Source organism: Solanum lycopersicum, chromosome 3 (assembly GCF_036512215.1).
Source record: "Solanum lycopersicum chromosome 3, SLM_r2.1".
In the NCBI taxonomy this organism is placed as follows: Eukaryota; Viridiplantae; Streptophyta; class Magnoliopsida; order Solanales; family Solanaceae; genus Solanum; species Solanum lycopersicum.
The window spans coordinates 30,561,160-30,583,512 of NC_090802.1; the positions used below are offsets into that span (position 1 = coordinate 30,561,160).

A 22,353-nucleotide genomic window follows, 5' to 3' on the forward strand; every position below is an offset into this window, starting at 1 on the left:
TGGGGGCAGCTATTTCTGTTTTAAAAAATATACACTGCTATTGGTGATCAAATCAGGGACCTCAAAGACATAGAGGACCAACAACCTGCATTGTAGATAAGAGTTCAATTTATTAAAAATCCAAATATCAGACGATATTTTACCTATATACCTAGTATAATTTTCCGATGAAAGATGTTGTAGCTCCGCCCCTGCTCTTAGTCTAGCATTTTCACCTTATTTACCTTACACTTGAGAATAGATAAAAAGAATATTTCCCAAAAAAGAAAAGATTTCCCATCACACCCAACGTAATCGAAATTGTCTACACAATCGAGAAAGAGACGCTCATTATTTTCACTAGCAAAATGTAACTAAGGTTCAAACACTTGAGCTGAGTGTTAAATCACTACTATTTTATTAATCAGCTCTTTGAGATATATGGAAAGTTGAGAGTATTGCTAGTTTAACATGATTAACTGAGTAACACAAACATTAGACAGATGATTGAAGCCCAATAACGCCTGCGAAAACAAGTTTAGTAAAAACATATTAGTGCCACAGATAAGAAGAACGAGGAAGACACAGAAGGAATTACAGTCTCAATTGTAGTTACATGAACATAGAAATCACAATAAAATTTGAACCTGAAAAGCAATTGCAATTTAGGTTCAGATTTCATACAATTTAGGTTCAAAATAGTCACTTTAGCAGTAGGCTTGTTCTAAGTAAAACATTGTCCCTTGGACCTTACTTGTGCTATTGGTGCATTTAGTCTCTGATAAGAAAACTTAACAACCCAAGCAAAACAACACATACACACACATATATATAGGGAACAGGGGCTAAATATACCTCGGAACTATTCAAATAAGTCAGCTTTACCCTCGGTTATGTTTTTGGCTCAAAAATAGACTCCGACTATCAAAATAGGTCAAAAGAATCCTTCTTACTAAAGATTTGTCCAAAACAAGGAAAATGGGTCTAAATTTGTCTTGAATTATTCTACATAAGGAAGTTTTCCCTCCATTTAAAGTTCAGGACAAGTGCTCTTAATTGTAAAGACTTGAGCAGAAACTTGTATTGGAGATCATTAGATTAATTTGACTTTCAGTGACAATTTTTATATAATGCTATTATTACATTTTATATGAAGTCTAATTATGTGCATTAACTTTTCAACTAAATATTTATTCTACTCTTTCCTTTCAGAACTAAAATACCCGCCTCAACTTAAACTTGGGATGACTTAAAGTTATGATAAGTAACAAAACATACAAAGATACAATTGAATTTGATTTCTTTTATCATACCATTCTTAGAGAAAGTAAAACAAATTCATAATTGTTAATGAAATCGTTTCCTATTTCTATTTGTTTGTTTTGCAAATTCTGTTTTCCAGATCATCCAATAACCCATTTTTAACATTTTCAAGAAACACATATAAATAGAGATAAAGGAAACAATTTCAGTCTCAGTTAGAATTGATGTCTATCTATTGGTATAGAGTTTATATTTGTTAATCTCCAATACTTCTAAAATCATGATATATTCTGGGGAATATCCATATATCTCCAAAAATCTCTGGGGAAAAGGAAATGCAATTACCACAGCCAACTCTTGCACCTGCGTTTCCAGTTGTCTTACTAAGTTCATGTCCACCTGTTCAATAGTTGATCAGCTCAGAACTCATAAAGAATGACATTCCTCAAAATATTTGGACTTTCTTATGCTATAGCATATAATAACATAGAGTAAATGAACAGTAGAGTAGGTCTCGAGAATGATTTCACCAGATAAAGATATCTCATTTACAATCCGAGGCGGACCTAAGATTTAAAAGTTAAGGGTACACCAGTATCTTAAATATAAAAACCATATAACAAGAGTATAAGTTTTGTTGATTCACTTAATTTTGAGATAATCCTTTTAGCTATATACTGTCTTTCAACTGACATTTTCAAACAATGCTTTGCAATCAAGGTAGAGAAAGACCAAGATTCAGTAGTGGGTGAACTGATTGCTGAGCATACCAATTGAAACTATTAGATACAACCCAAGTTGACTCTTTTCATCAATTACCCGATTTATTTTTTTCTAATATATACTTCTAGTGATGAGTTATACATCTCAGTATCCATAATTTGTGAAAACTATCAAAATTTCTCTTGATCTTACAAAATAACACAAGTATAGTTCATAAATAACGTATCAGAATGTCCTGCATATCTTTGTTAGTTTTTTATACAAATAATGTTTGCAATACATATAATTACAATCTTTCAAACACACATAATTTTTACTAGTCCAATAAATCAACAATAGTAGAAACTAACTATCCTTTATTATAATCCACTCACATGGTACAGATTCTTCACATCGAGCTAGGTTGAATAATTATATTTGCAATAAATGATGAATCTTTCTTTGCAACGTATAAACTTATTGGTTAAGTTTTACAGTTTAAATAAAAAAATCAAGTTACAATTTGAAATCCTACTTTTTGGAGAGTTTGATATTTTATATCATAATTTGACATTGAAGTTGAAATTTTATTCACATTTCATAAATAGGCGTTGATGACAAATTTGAGCCTCAAAAATCCTATGACCAATGTTGTCTACTTAGTAAAAAGCAAGAAACACTTGAGAGGTATATAAGATGAAAGCTAAGATCGAATCATCAAATGACTATATCTGAGATAATTACAAAAAGAAAAAAAAAATCCTTTATTTTGGTGATTATAAACTGGATCTCTCAGTAATACTGAAAGCTAATTTTAAATTTGTACAGTTTCCATTAGTGTAGCTTAATACAAACATTAGTTATAAGTTAGCATGCCATCACAACTGAGAGTCGTAAAAGAATCAAGCAAATACATTGCCCATTAACTCGAAGCTAGTAAAGAAGAAAGAAAAAGAATGACATCCTTAAAAACAGTATGAAAGAATGACTATCTCAGCCAAACAAGACACCCTCATGCATTATGTTTTTCTCTTCAAATGTTTGGCTCACTCAAGAGATATGAAATGCACAATTTCTGTCAACAATCTTAAAGGCATGGTCAGGATTAATGGTCACAAGTCAACTCAGAAGCACATACTGATCATAAGCAGAGCACAAAAAAAGGGCAAGTTGAAAGGGAAGTGATATTGAAGATTGCTCAAAATAAGTTAAGAGTGACCAAAAACATGCATACCTCTTCCCAGATCATCAGGATCAGCATGCACAACTACTGCTCTCCCCAAGATGGAGTGTACTCCACTAAGAGGAATCTATATGTACGAGCAAAATTCAATGATGTCATACACCAATCAAATAGCATAGCGAAGAAGTAGACTGTACTGTACTGTACCGTACCTGCATATCTGAAATTGATATCTCTGCCACCCCTTGATTGAAGAAACGATCATAAATTCAAGGGAACAATCAATCCAACTACTGAAGTTTGAAAAATATGAAGTATAAAAGTAATAAAACTAACCATTAGGACCAGCAACAATGTTGCCTAAATCACCCGCATGACGTACTTCATCCATGGGAGCTCCATGATCTTTCTTAAGTGGATTAAAATGAGGTCCTAAAAATCAATCAGTTACACTGTTAGGGGCAAGTATAATCAAGGACTTGCATTTGATTACCATAGAAGGGTCCTTATCTACCTAGATTAGTAATTAATCTAATTAAATCTCCTTTTAGCTTATCATGTACAAGGTAATTAATTAGCTGTTTGTAACAAACAAGAATGTGTCAGTAACCAAACCTTCATCCCAAGTTGTATCGCCTGAAACTAACTAAATTAAAGTAGCTAGTAATCAAATTGATAGTTGAATGACAGAATTACTAGAACATAGAAGGGGATAAGTTGCAATGTAATTAACATAAAACGATTCAATTCTTTTGGTGTCCCATTTTGATTTATACCATATCTAATAAAATCCAATTAGATTTCTCATGGAGTTATCTCAGTTTTAGGTTAACCAAAAAAAAAAAAAATAGGTTCATTACATGAGCTTCAAACTGAAATTTAGATTAATAATCCGTTTATTTAGTTTTATCTTTTTTTTCCCACCTTCAATAAAGGATAGGCATTTCTACTAGTGTTAGAATTTTTTCTGAAAGGGAAATATCTTGGTTCCATATATAGCAGTTATCCGCTCTGCACTTGGCTACCTAGCGTTTACCGTGGGCATGATAACTAGCACACCAAGGTGCGTCCTGCGTCCTTCCCAGTCCTTTTGCTCTCATGAAGACAACTCACCTATTCTAATAGTGAAATATATTTTAAATTGATCAAAAACTCTTCGACACATGCATGTGGGGGTTCAAACCCACAACTCAAGTATAGAAAGCGTTGCTCCTCCTTTATCACTGAGTTATCAATAATAAGTTTTCTTAAGTTGACAAGTTAATATACATATATATTTATTTAATTTTTTAACAAATAAAATATCTATCGAAAAGTTATTAGATTCATATCAATAATAAGTTGACAAGTTAATATACATATATATTTATTTAATTTTTTAACAAATAAAATATCTAGGAAAAAATTATTAGATTCAAACAAACCAGTAAACCCACTTAGCTCCACCTGTAATCCCCAAAAAAAAAAAGAATTAGAAGAAAAGGGAAGAAACCAGTGGAATTGCAGCCGTTAGTGGTATCACCCAAGGCATGGATATGGAAAGCGTGAAGACCTGGAGCTAGACCAATTATTCTTCCTCTCACATGGGTAACACCTGTATGAGTTGTATTACCCAAATTAATAACAAGACGATCGAGGAGTAGAAAACACAATAAATAGTTAGAGAAGTACCATTGGATTGCTGGATGAATTGTAAGGATCCTTGCACACTATCGTTCCCGGAGATTACAGCTACTGCTTTCAAATTCCCCATTAATATTTTCCCCTACATCTTTCTCCATTTTTAAGGGTCACCCATTTTGTCTCTATCCTCCTCCTACCTGTGTTCTCTCACAATTCTGCCTTATCTGTCCATTTTGGTCCCTAAAATAACACTCTAGGCAACTTTAGTCCCTTAAATTTCTAAAACTGGAAGAATTTTTTTCATAAAATAAGATTTTGTATTATCACTCAATTTTGTCACGTAGAGCTCGTATATTCTCGTTATAAAAGTGATTTATATATATTCTTATCTAAAATTATCAAAAAGAGTTAGTTCAATCCTACCCGGCCCAAGTCTCACGAGGCAAGTTTCTAGGCTAAGTCTAAATCATTCTTTATTATATGTGTATAAGATAGTATCAAGTTATTCTTAAATTGTCCTTAAGTTTTAAGGTCAATTCTTTAGTCGGGAAAAAATATATTTGGACATGAATTAAGGTTACAAGAATCCCCTATCACGAAGTTGAGTTGAAAGCTTCTTGACCGATTAAGTTTTGATATAAGATTTTACTTAGGTTAACTTCAAACGATCATATCTATCAACACATAATACATTAGGTGCCTTATGACCTATCAATTAAAGGTTTATGAGTCTTCTTTCCAATGTCACTAAGTCTGTCTCATTTTAATTGAACTAAAAACTTATGACTGTTTTATCAGAGATTACAATAACAAATTTTGTTAAGTCAATGACCTATGAATCATTTCTACGAGTCATAGAAAAAGTTACAACCAGTACTGTTGGGAAACAGATCCAATCAAGTACTATTCCCACATGTAATGTTCAATAACCTCTTAGATTAATCTCATATGGATCATAAAATACTTTATAGTTGAGATTCATTTGAAATCTTACGCTTAACATAATACAAATATAAAGTTATCTATATCCATTATCATCCAAATATTTTTTGCTTAATATTTTCTTTTCTTTAAGTGCAGAAGCAAAATGCGTCATATGCTTATAAAAAAGCATTACTCAGTTTTATTTTTTTAATTAAAATTACACTTAACATAAGACAAGTATAAAGTTATCGATATTCATTATCATACAAATGTTTTTTGCTTAATATTTTCTTTTCTTTAAGTGCAGAAGCAAAATGCGCCATGTGCTTATAAAAAAGCTTTACTCAATTTAGAATTAAGTAGTTTAATTTTATGGTTAGTTTTATCTTAATTAGATGGTTTTTATAAAAAAAAATATATGAAATATTTCATCATTAAATTTAAATTTATTTACATTTTACTGAAAAACATTTTCAAGAGTGAAGGATCACAAAATATTTAATGAATACCATTAGTTTTACTTTTACCTTTTTTGCTTTTCTGTTAAAGTGTAAGATTTGAAATGAACCTCAACCATAAATTATTTTATAATCTACATGACGTTAATTTAAGAGGCCATTGAAAGTAACTTGAGGGAATTGTACTTGACTGGATCATTCTCCGTAATCTTGACTCGTGAAAAATTACTGAAAGTCAAACTTTTGGTCCAATTCCTACGGACCCATCTATGGATCGTAGAAACTTCTATGTGTCGCATTTTGGGTCCGTAGAATGAATTATTTACTCTTGAAACTTCAATATGAATTTCACTGATGGAGTCTAAAGTCCGTAGATCAAATCACAAACTATAGATGGTCGCATGTAAGTTTTCGACAGCATTTAAGTGGTGTTTCTTTTGTCTTTTTCCATTTATTCTAAGTCCAAGTCATGACGACTTAACTTCAATTAAAATAATATATTCCACCAAGTACTCAATTCTTTTAATTCTACGCTCTCAACTCCTCAATTCAAAAAGAAAATCGCAAGGAAGACAAAGGTAGGGTTTCAAGACTTCCAATGAAGTTCTTCAAATTTCTTCGAGAACTTTGGTCTTCCAGTATGTAAGGCTTCAATGAGAGTATTCCTTTTTCTTACATGCCTAAACTATTTTGATTATTTGATAAACTATGTTTAAATTTTCCGCAATCATATTTAAGCTATGATTTTATGCATAATTTAATTTTTTTATGAAAGAGAACATCAAAGAAGATTAAATCTTCTAATGTAAGAAGTGGTGAAGAAAGAATTAATTAAATGATTAGATGCATGAGCACTTTTTGAATCGCGAACAACTAATGGATAAGTCTAGTGCAATTTCCTAAAAAAAAGGTGTTATTACGGTAGTTTTCAGTGAGAAGAATGAGTTACTTGTCACTAGATCTATTACTAGGTGGTGTGTGTACATGAACTATAGGAAGATAAATTCTTTGATTGAAAAAGATCATTTTCCCATGTCAGTTATTGATCAAATGCATGATAGTCTTGGTGGAATGGTCGAGGCCAATATCATGACCTACACAACAACAAAAAATTTGGGTCCAATTTACAGCTCAAGTAATATTCGCTTTCAAAAAGTCAATGCATCGCTGACTCTCATATATGTGATTGCTCAGGCAGTTATTATCATATTGGGCAAGTGGAAAGGGAAGTCCAATATGCATATTAAAGATTTCTCATGCATATTAATGAACTAGTTTCTGGACACGTGCTTCGCACGTGTGTTCCTAGATATGTTAGAATGACTAAAATGCAATGAAAACATATAGTGTGTAAACAACATGTAATGAATAATATAATATAAAAATTATAAATAAATCTTTAATAATATAACCATAAAACACCAATGAGGGGCACATTTTGATGTTTCAAATTAGTTCTTTTTAAGCAATCTACTATAACTTTTTAACTTTTGTTAATAGTTAACAAACTTTTAATAAAGTTACAAATGACTAATTTGAGCTCAAACAAGTATTTAGACTTACGACTTCATAGAAAATTAAATTAAGATGTCTAATAGAGACGAAAAAAACACTAGAAAAAATTGAGAAGGAAAAAAAATACAATGTACACATGCTTCATAAGACGTTGATCAATAATAATGTAGATTAAAAAATAAATACAAAATTAGTATATAATATTTCGAGTTCTTCTTGACTCTTTCTCCCATATCCTATCAAATTCAAGAGTCTTCTTCATGATATACGTCGATAACATAAACTATTTGAACATAAATCAATTTGAAAATGTCTCAGTTTTTAAAAAGTAGCTTATCGATTATGAAACTGAAATCTAAATAAAAAATAATATTAAAAGAGAAGTAAACATAAATTGTAAACAAACAAGATATCTAGAAAAATTATGGATGACTAATCATTAAAGCTACAAAAATCTCAATAAGAAGAATGAGTTACTCCATCAATAACCATCAATTTTTTGTACGTGTCCCTACAATCCACATTAATAAAAGAAGTAGAATAATATATTGTGATAATCTATGAGCTCATATAATATGAATAAGAAAAAAATGATATTTTACATGGCAAAATACAATATACAAATATAAGATTCCAAATAAATTTAAGAATTCATAAAACAACAAAGCAGTTGAAAAAATAGTCATCTAAAGTGATAATGATGAAAGTAGGATACAAAATATCACTATTAAAATCTTATATAATATTATTATATTTAAACAAAAAAATAACATATATGGTACCTGAAAATCGCCGAAATAATCTCATCAAAAGGAGGTAATTTGTGAACAAAAAATATTCCTCCATTAATTAGAGATTTATATAAAAGAGGCTTACGAGCCTTACCATTTAGTTTTTTTAAAAAAAAAATATTTATAGGAATTATAAATGGAGACCATAACTTTACCTTTACAATTTTTGATATTAAGATAAGAAATTAAAGACTATTAATGTCATTAACTCATAACTGAGTATTATTAATAATTAAAAGAGAAGATGAAAAGTTGACGAATTTATATATTTAATGAAATAATCATGATCTTATACATGGGGAGATGGAGGGTTGCTCTTTTTACTAACTAATTTAATATAATTTAATTTAATCAAGGTAATTATAGATGGAGAATAAAACATTAATCAAATTATTTAGACATTTAAAAAATCTCAAAAAAGAGAATATATATATATATATATATATATATATATATATATATATATTATAGAAAACATGTATTATTAAATTAAATATTTTAATTAGGAAATAACCTAAGAAAGTGCAAAAGTCTATCAACATTTTAATTAAAATGAAACAATTTAATATTGAAATTAAATAGTTAAATGTTTTATAATATTTTAATTTATAGTAAGGGTAAAATCGTAATTCAACTTTTAACTTTTTTTGTTCCCACTTATAATATTATATGATTGCTATGAATAATATATTTTATTACATGATTATGATTCACAAACATATATCAAAATTATTCATGGGAGTTATGGAAGTTACTTTCGAATATTTTTTATTATGCATGATTTTAAGTAAGTTGTCTCATGTTTAAAATCATTTGAATAGAAGTAAAGATATGCTATGAAAGAGATATTTGAACATTGCCTTATAACACTACGATTTATGATTAATATGATGGTCGGGTATGTCATCAATGTTTAAGCAACACGTTATTTAGATATGTCACCAATGTTTATCCAATATGACTTCTCGAGTCATGAATGATCAAATCAAAATATGATTTAAGATAGAGTTTTTTATAATTACAACCTAAATATAGGTTATCTAAAGAGTAGTAAGAAAACTTTAATGGTCACAAATATATTATTTTACATTGAAAAAGAAATTACTGTTTCAAGAAAAGCATAAAAAGTTTTTTAGAGGCATTTCAGACAGATAAAGTAAAGTTTGATTATCCCTAAAATAAAAGATCTTTTTGAGTAATATCTCAATTAAATGTTTATGCGCATATTGATATTGATTATTTTGTGAATAGTATCAAACACCGAATTGGGTAAGAGTTCATTTTAAACTCGAACCCTCATAAAGTACGTAATGCAGTGTAGGATCGTATTGTATCGATCTCGGGTGATTCCCCACTACCTCAAGAAGACTTATTGGATAGATCCATAGTTATTGGTAGTATCGTATACCCTGACAAAGTATAAGATAGCCTTGACAACATGGGTGGAAAGTTGTATATCGCTAGACTCATAGTCATGATTTTCGATTAGAAAAACCACCTAACAGAGTAAAGTTAATTAGTATTCATATTGTTTTTAATTCATGTTTTATTGTAAAGTACAAATGATATTCACTACTTGTTCATATCTTGTTCCACCTCAGCTATATTCAGCCATAAGTTCAACTATTGTTTTTATTCATTCATATTACATAATTGGACATTCAATGTACTTATGTCATTTGACCTGCATCATTTTATGATGCAGATACAAGTACTTAGGATCATCAATAATTGTTTTGTTGAGATCATATCATCTACACGTAAGCTTCTGCATGGACATCTTTACTTTCTAAGTGAAGGAATATTGATTGTATTGAAGTATTAACCTAATAAGGGAATACATGGGAGATATATATAGGAGATATAGGAAGGAGTACTAATCCTAATAGACTAGGATTAAGGAGTACTAATCCTAATAGGACTAGGATTAGTACACAGTAAATACTAATATTATTTAATACTATTTATTTAATACTATCTGTTATTATCCCCCCTCAAGCTGAGCTGAGCGGAAGCGAACGGAAGCTTGGAACTGAGGTAATCGTGTTGTCGGCTCGGGAGAGGCTTGGTGAGAATATCAGCCGGTTGTTCTTCAGTGGGTACATACTGCACAGTCATGATGCCGGCCTGAACTTCATCGCGAACAAAGAGACAATCGGTATCAACATGCTTCATTCTGGTGTGTAGGACGGAATTCTTGGCCACACAGATGGTTGATTTGTTGTCACAATAGAGAGCAGGAACAGTGTGAGTGGCGCGGAGTTCGCGAAGAATATATGTGACCCACATGGTCTCAGCAGCAAGAAGAGCAAGGGCGCGGTATTCAGCTTCAGTCGAGGACCGAGAGACCTTGAGTTGTTTTTTTGTACACCAGGAGATCAGGTTCGGCCCCAAAAAAACGAGAAACCCCGATGTAGATTTTCTATTATTTTTATCATTCGCCCAATCTGAATCTGAGAAACCCCGAAGCTCCAAGTCCCGGGGTCGAATGAGTAAACCAAGAGTGCCAAAAATGTACCTGAGAATGCGTTTTAGACAATGACATGTTCACTTGGTTGATTCATGCGCTGAGCAACTCGGTTGACAGCAAACTGGATGTCAGGACGGGTAATGGCGAGATACTGTAGAGCCCTAATGAGGCTGCGGAAATGGGTGATATCGGCAAAGGGGGTGTCGGCTCCATTCGTAGAAGAAGGGACTGCCATCGGTGTTGGTTGACTGGTGCATTTTTCCAGTCCAGCTTTCTGCAACAGATCTCGAGCATATTTTGACTGATGAAGAAACAAGCCGCTGCCTGTCCGAGAAACCTCCTTTCCCAGAAAATAATGTAACGGGCCAAGGTCCTTCATTTTGAAGGTAGTATGCATAGCTCGAGTGACATCCTGAATGAGAGCTGCAGTAGAGCCTGTAATAATGATATCATCTACATAGACAAGAAGAATGACTGTACCGTGTGCTGAATGTCGAGTAAACAGACTCGTGTCGTGTACGCAACACGTGAAGCTGAGTCCCTGAAAGAACGTTTTCAGACGTGTGTACCAAGCACGGGGGGCTTGCTTGAGCCCATACAGAGACTTCTGGAATTTGCAAACATGTTGAGGGAAGCGGGGATCAACATAGCCCGATGGTTGCGTCATGTAGATAGTTTCATCAAGCATGCCATGAAGAAAAGCATTGGAAACATCCAACTGATTGATGAGCCAATTGTTGCACACGGCGAGTGACAGTACCAGACGAATGGTTTCCTGCCGAATAACAGGACTGAATGTCTCGGAGTAATCAAGCCCATACTCCTGATTGTAGCCTTTAGCAACCAAACGAGCCTTGTACCTGGAAATACTATCATCTGCATTGTGTTTAATTTTGTACACCCATTTACAGCCCACTGGGTGCCGCCCATGGGGCTTAGGTACAAGAACCCAAGTTTTCTGATCAGTCAAAGTCTTAAACTCGTCATCCATAGCATGACGCCAATAAGCATTTTTTGAGGCAACAGAGTAGGTTGTTGGTTCACTATCTGGAAGGGGTGTATTTGGTAGTATGGTAGCCTGAAAGGTTTTGGGTTTAAAGATACCGGCTTTGCCACGGGTTAACATAGGATGAGTATTGGGGGGTGGCACGGGCGGTGGTGATCCGGGGGTGGCCGGGAAGGACCCAAAACGGATCGGGCTGGAGATGTTGTGGGTATGGGTTGGTTGTGGGTGTGGGTGGTGGTTGCGGGTGTATTGTGGGTGACGGTCCAAGGGGTGATGAGGGGTGGTTGGGTAGTGGGTGGAGGTGTGGGGAAATGTGGTGAGGGACCCTGTGAGTATGTTGGAAATAGGGGAAGGACGCCAATGAATGATGTATTTGTGGAGGAGGAAATAGACTTGTAGGGAAACTCATTTTCGACAAATTTGACATGAAGAGATATGTAGACTTTATGAGTTTGTGGGTCAAGACAACGATAACCCTTGGAGGTAGGATGATAGCCCAAAAAAATACAAGGACGGGATCGGGGTTGTAATTTGTGAGTAATATGAGGGCGTAGCCAAGGGTAGGCAAGACACCCAAAGACGCGGAGGCTGGTATAATTGGAAAGTTCTTAGTAAAGGAGTTGATAGGGTGATTTGTTGGAGAGGGTGTGACTGGGCATTCTGTTAATGAGGTAGTTTGCGGTGGCTAGAGCTTCTACCCAAAAGGAGACAGTGAGATGAGATTGATGTAGAAGAGTAACCACCGTTTCAATGAGATGGTGATGCTTACGCTCAGCCACCCCATTCTGTTCGGGAGTGTATGGACAGGAGGTTTGATGTATAATTCCCAGGGATTGCAGAAACTGGCCAAAGATGTAATTTACATATTCCTTTCCATTGTCACTTCGAAAAAGTTTAACATGAGAATTGAATTGTGTTTTGACCATTTTTTCAAAAGTGACAAAGGTGGTGTATGCCTGTGATTTGTGTTTTAGTGGGTACAACCAAGTGTATTTTGTAAAATCATCCACAAAACATTAACCTAATAAGAGATATATATAGGAGATATAGGAAGGAGTACTAATCCTAATAGGACTAGGATTAGTACACAGTAAATACTAATATTATTTAATACTATTTATTTAATACTATCTGTTATTACTCGTTATTAGGGATCTAACTTGTTGTAGTTTGATTATTCTCTCCATGAGGAGTTACAGTTCCTTCCTCACGAGGGGTTTGAGCCTCAATTTAAAGTTTTTCGTCTTAATTGTGTGAAACTTGATAATTGTTCAGATGCCCTGTTTATTGTTTCGATTGAAATTGAGTTGTTCTTCACCTTTGTTATCAATTATAACTGTAAAAAGATATATTTTATTATACACAAATTAATAAGTGAGCAAGAGAATAAATGTCAAAATAACACCATAATTTTCTAATTTCCACGGTGAATGTTAAATTATTTATCCTTAAAATAATGTAGTTAAATTTGTTTACGTTATTAAAGGACATGTAGATTGAGTTAACCATATATTAAGATTATAACAAAGTTACCTACAAGCAATAAATAACAAACAAGTAAATAATCAATGAAAATTAAGATAAATTAACTTGAGCTTCGATACAATTGTCTGGCAATGCCACCAACAAAATAATCTAGAACACTTAAGCCAATTAAAACTCAAAAATTTAAAATATACAAAACTTCATGATGAAATCCTTGTGAATCACTAGAATTCAATCCCTTCAACAAAAAAGGTAAAGAACTAATTATAGCTAAGCTACGTGGAATAAGATTCATAAATTATGCCCTCATAAAATTCATTTATTACAGATTATTATAGTTGAGTAACAATTGACGAGGTCCTCAAGATCTTCTATAATGACTTGCTTACTCCTCAAATGCAACTAACCATGTCCTTCGAGCTGGACATGTTCTTGTCAAAATATTGATAACCAATGTCAACACATTGAACTTTTTGAAGTGGTTTTCTACCGATTTTTTTAATACAATTATCGTTGATTTATGTCTAGTCTGACTAATTTATTATATTTTTACTTTTTGATTCGCTGAACTGTCAAATTTGAAATTAATCTTATATAATGCAGTGAGATTAGAAGTGGAATTTTTTGTTGACCAAACGTAACCACATAATTTCACCAACATTAAAACTTGTTAATATAACCAAAAATACTCGTAACATTAATTAACAAAAATATAATATACCAAAAAGAATGATGAATATTTTATATTAATAATAAATAACTAAAAATAATCATTACAAAGAATTTAATAACGGGGTAAATGTAATATCACAAAATACACTTTTCTAATTTTCACCGTGAATATTAAATTATTTATCCTTAAAATGATGTAGTTGAATTTGTTTACGTTTGTTAAAGGACATGTAGGTTGAGTTGATCATATACTAAAATTATAACGAAGTTATTTGCCAGAAATAAATAATAAACAAGTAAATAATTAATGAATATTAATCTTGAGAACTTCGCCAATTAAAACTTGAGAATCCAAAGAATACAAAACTTACAATGAAATCCTTGTGACTCACTAGAATCCAATCTCTTTTACAAAAAAGTAAAGAACCAATTATATCTAAGCTACATGGTATTATAAGATCCGTAAATTAGGCCCTCATAAAATTCATTTATTATCCCTTATCATAGTCGTGTAACTATTGATGAGGATTTAAAGACATTTTGTAATGACTATCTTTTCAAATATGACTAATCACGACTGGTTATTGCAAAATATCGGTAATTAATATTGACATATTAAATTTTTTAAAAAGTTTTTTTATCGATCTTTTTAGTGCAATTATCGTTGATTCGCGCCTAATTTGACTCATTTACTACATTTTTACTTTTTCGATTCGTTAAATTGTCAAATGTGACAACCCTATATTATGGAGTGAAACTAGAGTTGAAATTTTTTGTCGACCAAGCGTAACCACATAATTTCACCAACATCAAAACTTGTTAATATAACTAAAAATACTCATAAAATTAATTAACAAAAATATAATATATCAAAAAAGAATCATGAATATTTTACATTAATGATAAATAACTAAAAATAATCATTACAAAGAAATTAAAATAACAGGGGTAAACATAATATCACAAATTGCAAAATATGTTTAGTAATACGAGATAAACATAATAGTATTATAAATAACAAAAAATATTAGTATTATAAAGTTAAATTTGAACTTTTAGATATAACATTAGCATTAACATGTTTTAAGACCAAAAAGTGTGCGTTAATAAAATAATTGTACTCACTCGTTAGGTTTTTTTATAAACATAACGTCCACTTTTTCCTTTTTCTCTTTTCAATTTATATATTTCTGAAAACACATTTCTCTATTCTCGCCGCCGAACCAGCCCCTGTTTTCACTCCCTGCACTGGTAAACTATGTATCCTCTTCATTATACCTTAAATTTTCTCTACTTTCTTGTTAGTTACTTTTAGCTTTGTATGTTGAACACAAGAATGTTTTTTCTTCTTCTCTTGAATTTGCATTGCTTTTTCATGCAAATTAAGATGGTGTGTTGTTTTTGCTTGAGTTGAGAAATTTTAGTTTTCCACAACTTTAAAGTTATATGGTTAACTTAGAAAAGAATTGGTTATAGTTAGATGTTGTTGTTCTTTTAAATTGTGGGTTCAAGCTACTACTTGGTGTAATTTACTAGATCAAGATTTATATAATGCTGACATTTGTTGGAGTTTGATATAAGTACTAGAAACCACAGTTTTATATGTTAGGTACAAAATGTTATGTTAATTTCCAGCTTTCCCTGATTCTTTTATTTATTTATTCATGTGACTTAAGAGAGTTTTTATGGTCTTTTTCATGCAAGATCAAAAATTGTAGATTGAAATTATTTATTGGTTTTTTGTTCTTGACAAGTAATACTTTAGAAAATTTGTGATTTTCTTTTTGCGATTATTTTGGTGGGATTGGTAAATTCGATGGTTTCTCCCGTATATTAGCTTTAAATTGATATTCAATTATGAAGGGAAAGAATTTAATTGGATTTTGCTTACTTTTATCAAATATGTTTTGGTTGGCTTTCAATTCATATTTTTTTTGTGTGTGTGATGTTACAGGTTTTGTCTAGATGGTTTAAATTTCGGTTAAGACTTTCCTTTTTGATGGTGTGTGAGATGAGCTTAATTTGGTTGCATATGTGGCATGGCACCTACTTATCATACGACAGAGACATCTTTAGAAAGGAAACCAAAATTTTCTGTTAAGATTGCTGCTACTGGTAAAACGAACACTGTACCGTCTACTTCTGAGAGGAAAGATTTCAACTTTAGAAGTAACTTCAGACACAACAACATTGTGCAAATGGAAAATAACTTGAGTGCCCGAACTACTAAAGCTTCAAACAGTTCCATGGATGTGGCTGTCGATGTAACTGGGTTTGCAAGAAGCAGCGACATCAGATTAGCTACGAAGGCAGATCCCGATGAAACTGAATACTCAAGCTCATTTGTTGACACTTCATCGGAGAATGATAATGGTTCTAGTGACGCTGAGGTGGAGTCGCGGTTCTATGATGATAGTGGTTTGTCATCTTCGTTCGATGGGTTTAGCAGCTTGTTTCCAATAAGGTGAGGTTTTCTTGCTTGGGGCATGTTTTATTCTAATGTTTACTTTGAGCAAGGAAGATCTTTGATTTTTTTTTTTTTGTTTTTAGTCTAGATTTACTGGTTCCTCCTTTGACTGACCTGTTAACAATCTCAGTATTCCTTTCTTAACTGATAGTGTTAAATTATTAGATGCCCATTGGAATAAGAGGTGCAAGTACTAACATGGATTGTTCTGTTTTCTGATATATTAACCGAAGTTGTTACCTTTTACATGCCGAATCTTTTAGAAGAACTCTAAAAATAGAAATATATACTGATAACCATAAAATGTATTCTAAGTAAGAGACTACTTTCCAAAATACCATCCAGGGTGGTGATTAAGAATGATAACCGAAGTCATATCAACCATACTACAACGTTAGGTTTTAGTTGGCATGAGTTTTCCGATGCTCTGTTCAGTTCTCCTTGGTATGATATAGGTCCTGCCATTAGCCTAGAGCCCTAGTTTTTTTTGGTCTTAAGTTCTATGTTTTTTTGCAGTAGCCAAGATTGTCATTTCATGAAGATTCACTATCTATGGAGTATAACATCTAAACCTGCAGGGACAACTTTATAAAGTAGCAGTTGTATGTATTACTTGTCTAATTTTTCTTGCAGGTCTATCTTGATCCTGTGCCCCCAGGTTAAGAAATGAAGCAGGCTGTGAACTATAGCTGGGACTTTCCTGAAGGAGTAACCTCATTCTTTCTGATTGAATTGAACTGCTGCAATTTACAGCAACATTCTATAAAATAGGGAATGCTTCCATTAAATTTTCTCGTATAAATATCCTTATGATCTTTAAACCTCTTCGAACATGTCAATCACAGTGCTTTCTTAATATCACTTGTCAAGCGCAAACACAATCAGCATTGGCATTTAGCTAACATCTGTTTCAGAGCTTGTTGTGTGAAGGCTTGTCAGGAGTCTCCTGAGATCTCAGTTTTTTTCACATTTAGAGTCTTTAATTGTGTAAAAGAATTGCCTGGAGCTGTATAAGATGCAATCCATCTTGATGGGACTCAATTAGCTTTTGTTTACTGTTAAAATCCCTTTGGACACTTCTTTGTATGCATTTGAAGCTTAATTCTGATTGATTGAATTGATGGCCATACAGTAAGTAACTTCAGCAAGCCTGAGTTAAATACAGTCAAACAGTGTAAATCAACTCACTGCTTACATATTGCAGGAAGAAAAAGTTGACTTCTCACTGGAGAGACTTTATACGTCCCATAATGTGGCGGTGTAAATGGGCAGAACTCAAGATGAAAGAGCTTCAGTTGCAGGAGGCAAAGTATAATAGGGAGATATCAGCACATGATAGGAAAAGACATAGGGAGTTCGATCAAGCTTCTTTGGATGAGTCAGGCTCGAAATCGTTGCCATTTATTCATCCAAGGCACAGGAAAAAGGCCATGAAGAGGAGAAAGAGGAAGAGAGTTGAGCACGGAACAGATATTGCAACACACATGTCTACTCATAACCTTTTCTCTTATTTTGGTACGACTTCTTTTCTCATTCTTTTGATTGGGCACCAATGTTTCCAGTTACCATGATAAATTCAGATTGGCATGTGACATCTTGCAGAAAATAAAAGGCTAGATTTGGATGTGATACCACCTGGAGATGATATTAGTAATGCAGGTACGTGTTAATGTTCACGTTTTCCCATCATTATTCCCCACTTTTTAGTACAGCTCCTTTAAAACTATCATGTTTGCACCATTTTCCCTCTGGTTTCCTTTTTTTAAAAGAGAGTTTGGACCACTGGGATTTCTTTTGCCTTCATGTTGTGTTTTCACCCACCTAGGTCTCGTACCCGTCTTACAATGTACACTTATCACTGAGAAAGAACCAAATAAAATCTTTTCTTTGTTTCCCTTTTTTGTTTAGTTTGTTGGACAAGGAAATTATAATTTTCTTAGGGGCACAGAAAATGAAATGCTGATATTTTTAACGCACTCTTTCTCTTAAATAATGTTTCCATCATTTTCCTGGAAAGATCATGTCTCATATTTCTAATAAGACAGCATATCTTAATTCTTCCTACTTTATTTCTTTCAGTTCTTTTGCATTCATTCATTTTGAAGCAACATACCACACCAAATTCGCTTTATAATTTTGTCAAAACCTTTGGCATGGTCCTTAAGTCTACATGTTATTCCAAATACAGTAACATGCTTTGGAAAAACTGTCACCAACACAAGCATTGGCCAGAGGAAATTGCACAGCAAATTTTTGTTATCACTGTTACCTAGAAAAGCTTTGGACCTGTCATTACGAAACTTCAATGATTTTCTGATGTGTTTGTCTTGTATAATTGAAGATCACTTTTAGTCATGGAATGCATGGTGCTCACTTACAACTCTCTTGCGTTTTCATTTTTTTACCAAGTAAAATTCACCCTACCCAAGATTTTGCACAGATCTTAATTGTGCCGCGTTCAAGCTTGAAGGTCATTCTCTTGAGCCATCTAGTGCTTAACAGTTAACCTTTGACTGGTACTTATGGACCTTCTCACAGTCATGGTTTCTTGGTTGTGGTATACCTTTCAATGCCACCTATTATGGCTTTTCCTTCTGCTCAAATTTAGTGAAATTCACACTTGAAAGCAATGACACGATATATCTAAATCAGTTCTAGACAGGTGTTTGGAGTGAACTTTGTTTGACAGGTTTCAAGTTCTAGCATTTTAGAAGTGCAAATAATCGGTGCACCACCTGTGTTCTGTCTTCTTTATCTATTCTTTCATCCATAAGGTATTATAGGTAGCTATGAAATTAGAAAATGAGAAGTGATGATAAAATTGTCTAGTTCACATTTGTCCAGGTTTAAATTCAGAACTTCAAATAAGGACTTGAGCAACTTCAGTACATTTATTGCTCAAAATATATCAGTCATAGTGTTGCAATTTAAGTGTCTGTCATTGTTTTAATCGACAAGTTGTGCAAACTCCCAAATTTTTAATTTCTGAGTCACAGATCCTTTCAGCAGGGGATGCACACTTTTGCCTAGTTTTGCAGAATATGTATAACCTTTGTCTCTAAATCAAAATTATTCTATATCCTTGTTCATGCTTTCACATTTATTTTTTCTCACACAAAGTTTGGCATATCTACTGACGACATTGATATTTTTAGAAATCGTTTATGTGATATAACTTCTGTAGGTGTTTCTTATTTTGATTTTCTTTTTATGGCAAAGCATTGGCAGAACAGAAAACCAATGGTCAGGATGAGTTTAAAATTGATGATGATTTGTCAATTCTCGGAAGCAGCAACGGTTATCTTGAGCAGATCCTTCGGAAAATTGAACTAGAACATAGTCGGGTTCATAAGCTGAAAGACCAGCTTGATACAGTGATGACGAAAAATGCAATAAAGTTTTCTTCCTCTGAGAATTTAATGTCATTTGATGGACAGGTTAGCTCTATTCCTAGTCCTACATTCTCAGCATGCAATGGAGACACAACATCAGCTGGAGGTTTATATGGTACATCTCAGCATGTGGTAGATTATGATCTCGGAGATTTCATCATGCCTGACAGTGCAATTTCAAGCTATGGAGAGGCTATGCCTATTCCTGACATAATAGAAAGTACAGTAGGACTTTTGTCCTCTGTGGATGTCACGCAGCACCAGGCGCAAGTTGGAGATTCAAGCGAAAGAGTAAGATCTTGTCCTTTCTCAGTGGAAAAAGAGAATAATTATGGTTGTTATCTTACTAAGCTAGCTTACTGAATCTATCCACTCTGATGAGGGCCCTATGACACTTAATCCTAGGACTAAAAAGTGGGACTAGTTTTTGTATTTCATACTTGGTGCTTGGGATTTGTTCAATAGTAGGATTACAAGAGATTTTGTATTTTTGCATTCACATTTGGGCTTGACTTAGTAGATGTGATTAGATGTTTTAAGTATTTTCAAATTTACAGTTAATAACTGTATATTTTGCTTATTAATAAGCCCCTATGTAGATGAATTAGGGAAACAGGAAGTGGTAAAACTAAGAAACTAAAATTAAGCTAAAATAAGGCTGCAATTGAGTGAGGGAGGGAGGTGGTTTGGGGATGGAAGATGTGGGAGGCCCTTAAATAAAAAACCAAATTGAGATCAATTCTCTTATCCCATCTATGAACCGAAGGACCATAGTTTTCTCAAATAAGCTAGTTGTCTCTTCCATGTCCTCAGTTCTCTTCAATCATTTAAAGTCGTTTCAAGGCTGGCTGTTTTCAACTGCATTGACTGTTTTTATGTATTGTAACTGCAGATTGTTGATAACATTCTCATACATAATGAAGTATCAGAAGTAGGACACATTTTGGCGATTAATCATGATATATCCTTTGACAAGAATCAAGATGTGGGAAATAATGCGGAAGAAGAAAGCTTTAATCCAGCTCCCCCTGCATCAGAAGCTAATGCAGCAGGTAAAGCATCCACAGCTCAGGAACAATCAACATTGAAATCGCGTTTAGCCTCGGAGATCCATTTTCCCAAAAACAAAAGAAAGAGAGGAGAGCGTAAAGCCGGTTCGGGTGGTTGGAATCGTAGGATGCCAGGTGAACCTGATAGCCAGTGACTATTATATAAAGTAGATGTTTTTGACTTGGATCAAATGTTTGGCATGCAGCTGAACTGCTCAAAGTAAGCTGCTCATTTGAGATCCTCTAGAGTTCCTATGGCTTTTAATTTGAGGATGCCATAGTCAGTTGGAGCTGAAAATATCACCATTGGTAGTGTAATCTTGTAGCTGGGATAATGTATCTTTTATCCTTGGTATTGCTTATGTACTGAGTAGCTATTTTAGGCCTTGTGAAATTGAATGCCCTTTTAAATTCAATTATGCAAGTTGAAATTAGACAGCAATTTTGTTCTTATTAGTGTTTTTCAGAGACAGGCTTCATATCCTTTCAGAATGAATTTTAGTGTTTCTTGTAATGTGGTTGTTAAATCCACACTTTCAGATTTTCTTGGTTGCATCAGCATATTTGATTTTCACAAAATGCTTGTTGATGGAGGCATCATACCTGCTTGTTGAATAACAAATATAGGGTGTGTTTGGTACAAGCAAAAATGTTTTTCAATTTTCTCATGTTTGGTTGGATTAAATATTTTGGAAAAATGTTTTTAAAATCAACTCATTTTCCTCAAATTTAAGGAAAATGAATTCCCTTCAAATTTAAGGAATACATTTTCCAAATCTCTCTTCCAACTTCAAATTATAATTTGTTTTTGTTGAAAACATCAATTTATATTGTTCTTACCCTCAAATCAGGCCTCTACCTCCCCCCTACCTCCCAAAAAATAATTTCAAGCTTTTTTAAAAAAATGTTTTTAACTTCAATCTTTTTACCTCACTCACTCCCACCCACCCACCCTCCCAAACAAAAACAATATTAAAAGTTGTTTTTGAAGATATTTTCTGATTTCAATAATCTTCCACTCGAATATCGTTAAATCTTAACTTTTTTTTGTTATTGGGCTTAATCTTGGGTGTTTTGAGTGCTTGTAGAGAAATTAGATACATTGGCATGTAATAGCATATGCCCAATATATGTTAATCTGTAGTGACCTTGAAGGTTTATTTTGGAAAATTTTAGAAAATTACTATTTTACCTCTCTCTATAGTTGTCCTGAGTCAAATTTGATTAGTTTACAAGTTGGTTTAGAAATTTGATTGAAAAGTTGAGATTTTTGGAAGTTCTAGAGTTTTGGAGGCTTAAAGTTGTTAAAAGCGGTTTTTGGTAACCACCGGATCTACGAGACTCGAAATGAAATTTCATCAGTTCTATCAGCTC

At 33.1% G+C, this 22,353-nt stretch overlaps 2 protein-coding genes across 7 annotated transcripts; one reads left to right on the forward strand and one right to left on the reverse strand.

The window, feature by feature from the left end:
* Positions 1 to 253: 253 nt before the first annotated feature.
* On the reverse strand, positions 254 to 4,986 carry LOC101264296 (superoxide dismutase [Cu-Zn] 2). 4 transcript variants are annotated; one of them, XM_004234761.5, is made up of 7 exons: positions 4,799 to 4,986; positions 4,620 to 4,721; positions 3,464 to 3,559; positions 3,340 to 3,371; positions 3,179 to 3,254; positions 1,588 to 1,641; positions 254 to 503 (listed from the first exon to the last, which is right to left on the reverse strand). In XM_004234761.5, exons 1-7 carry the CDS (start codon positions 4,878 to 4,880, stop codon positions 475 to 477), a joined length of 471 nt encoding a protein of 156 aa, XP_004234809.1. In that variant the 5' UTR covers positions 4,881 to 4,986; the 3' UTR covers positions 254 to 474. The 4 variants fall into 4 exon arrangements, with proteins under 4 accessions (XP_004234809.1, XP_010317899.1, XP_004234810.1 ...); XM_010319597.3 differs by having other exon boundaries at positions 3,340 to 3,362; positions 4,799 to 4,963; XM_004234762.5 differs by lacking the exon at positions 1,588 to 1,641 and having other exon boundaries at positions 4,799 to 4,964.
* A 10,218-nt stretch (positions 4,987 to 15,204) lies between these two features.
* LOC101264799 (uncharacterized) lies at positions 15,205 to 21,493 on the forward strand. 3 transcript variants are annotated; one of them, XM_010319598.4, is made up of 6 exons: positions 15,205 to 15,322; positions 16,026 to 16,535; positions 17,743 to 18,053; positions 18,141 to 18,197; positions 19,758 to 20,221; positions 20,823 to 21,493. In XM_010319598.4, the coding sequence occupies exons 2-6, from the start codon at positions 16,111 to 16,113 to the stop codon at positions 21,132 to 21,134; spliced, it is 1,569 nt and encodes a 522-aa protein (XP_010317900.1). In that variant the 5' UTR covers positions 15,205 to 15,322; positions 16,026 to 16,110; the 3' UTR covers positions 21,135 to 21,493. The 3 variants fall into 3 exon arrangements, with proteins under 3 accessions (XP_010317900.1, XP_004234811.1, XP_069151031.1); XM_004234763.5 differs by having other exon boundaries at positions 19,767 to 20,221; XM_069294930.1 differs by lacking the exons at positions 15,205 to 15,322; positions 16,026 to 16,535 and adding an exon at positions 17,535 to 17,669.
* The last annotated feature ends 860 nt before the right edge of the window (positions 21,494 to 22,353 follow it).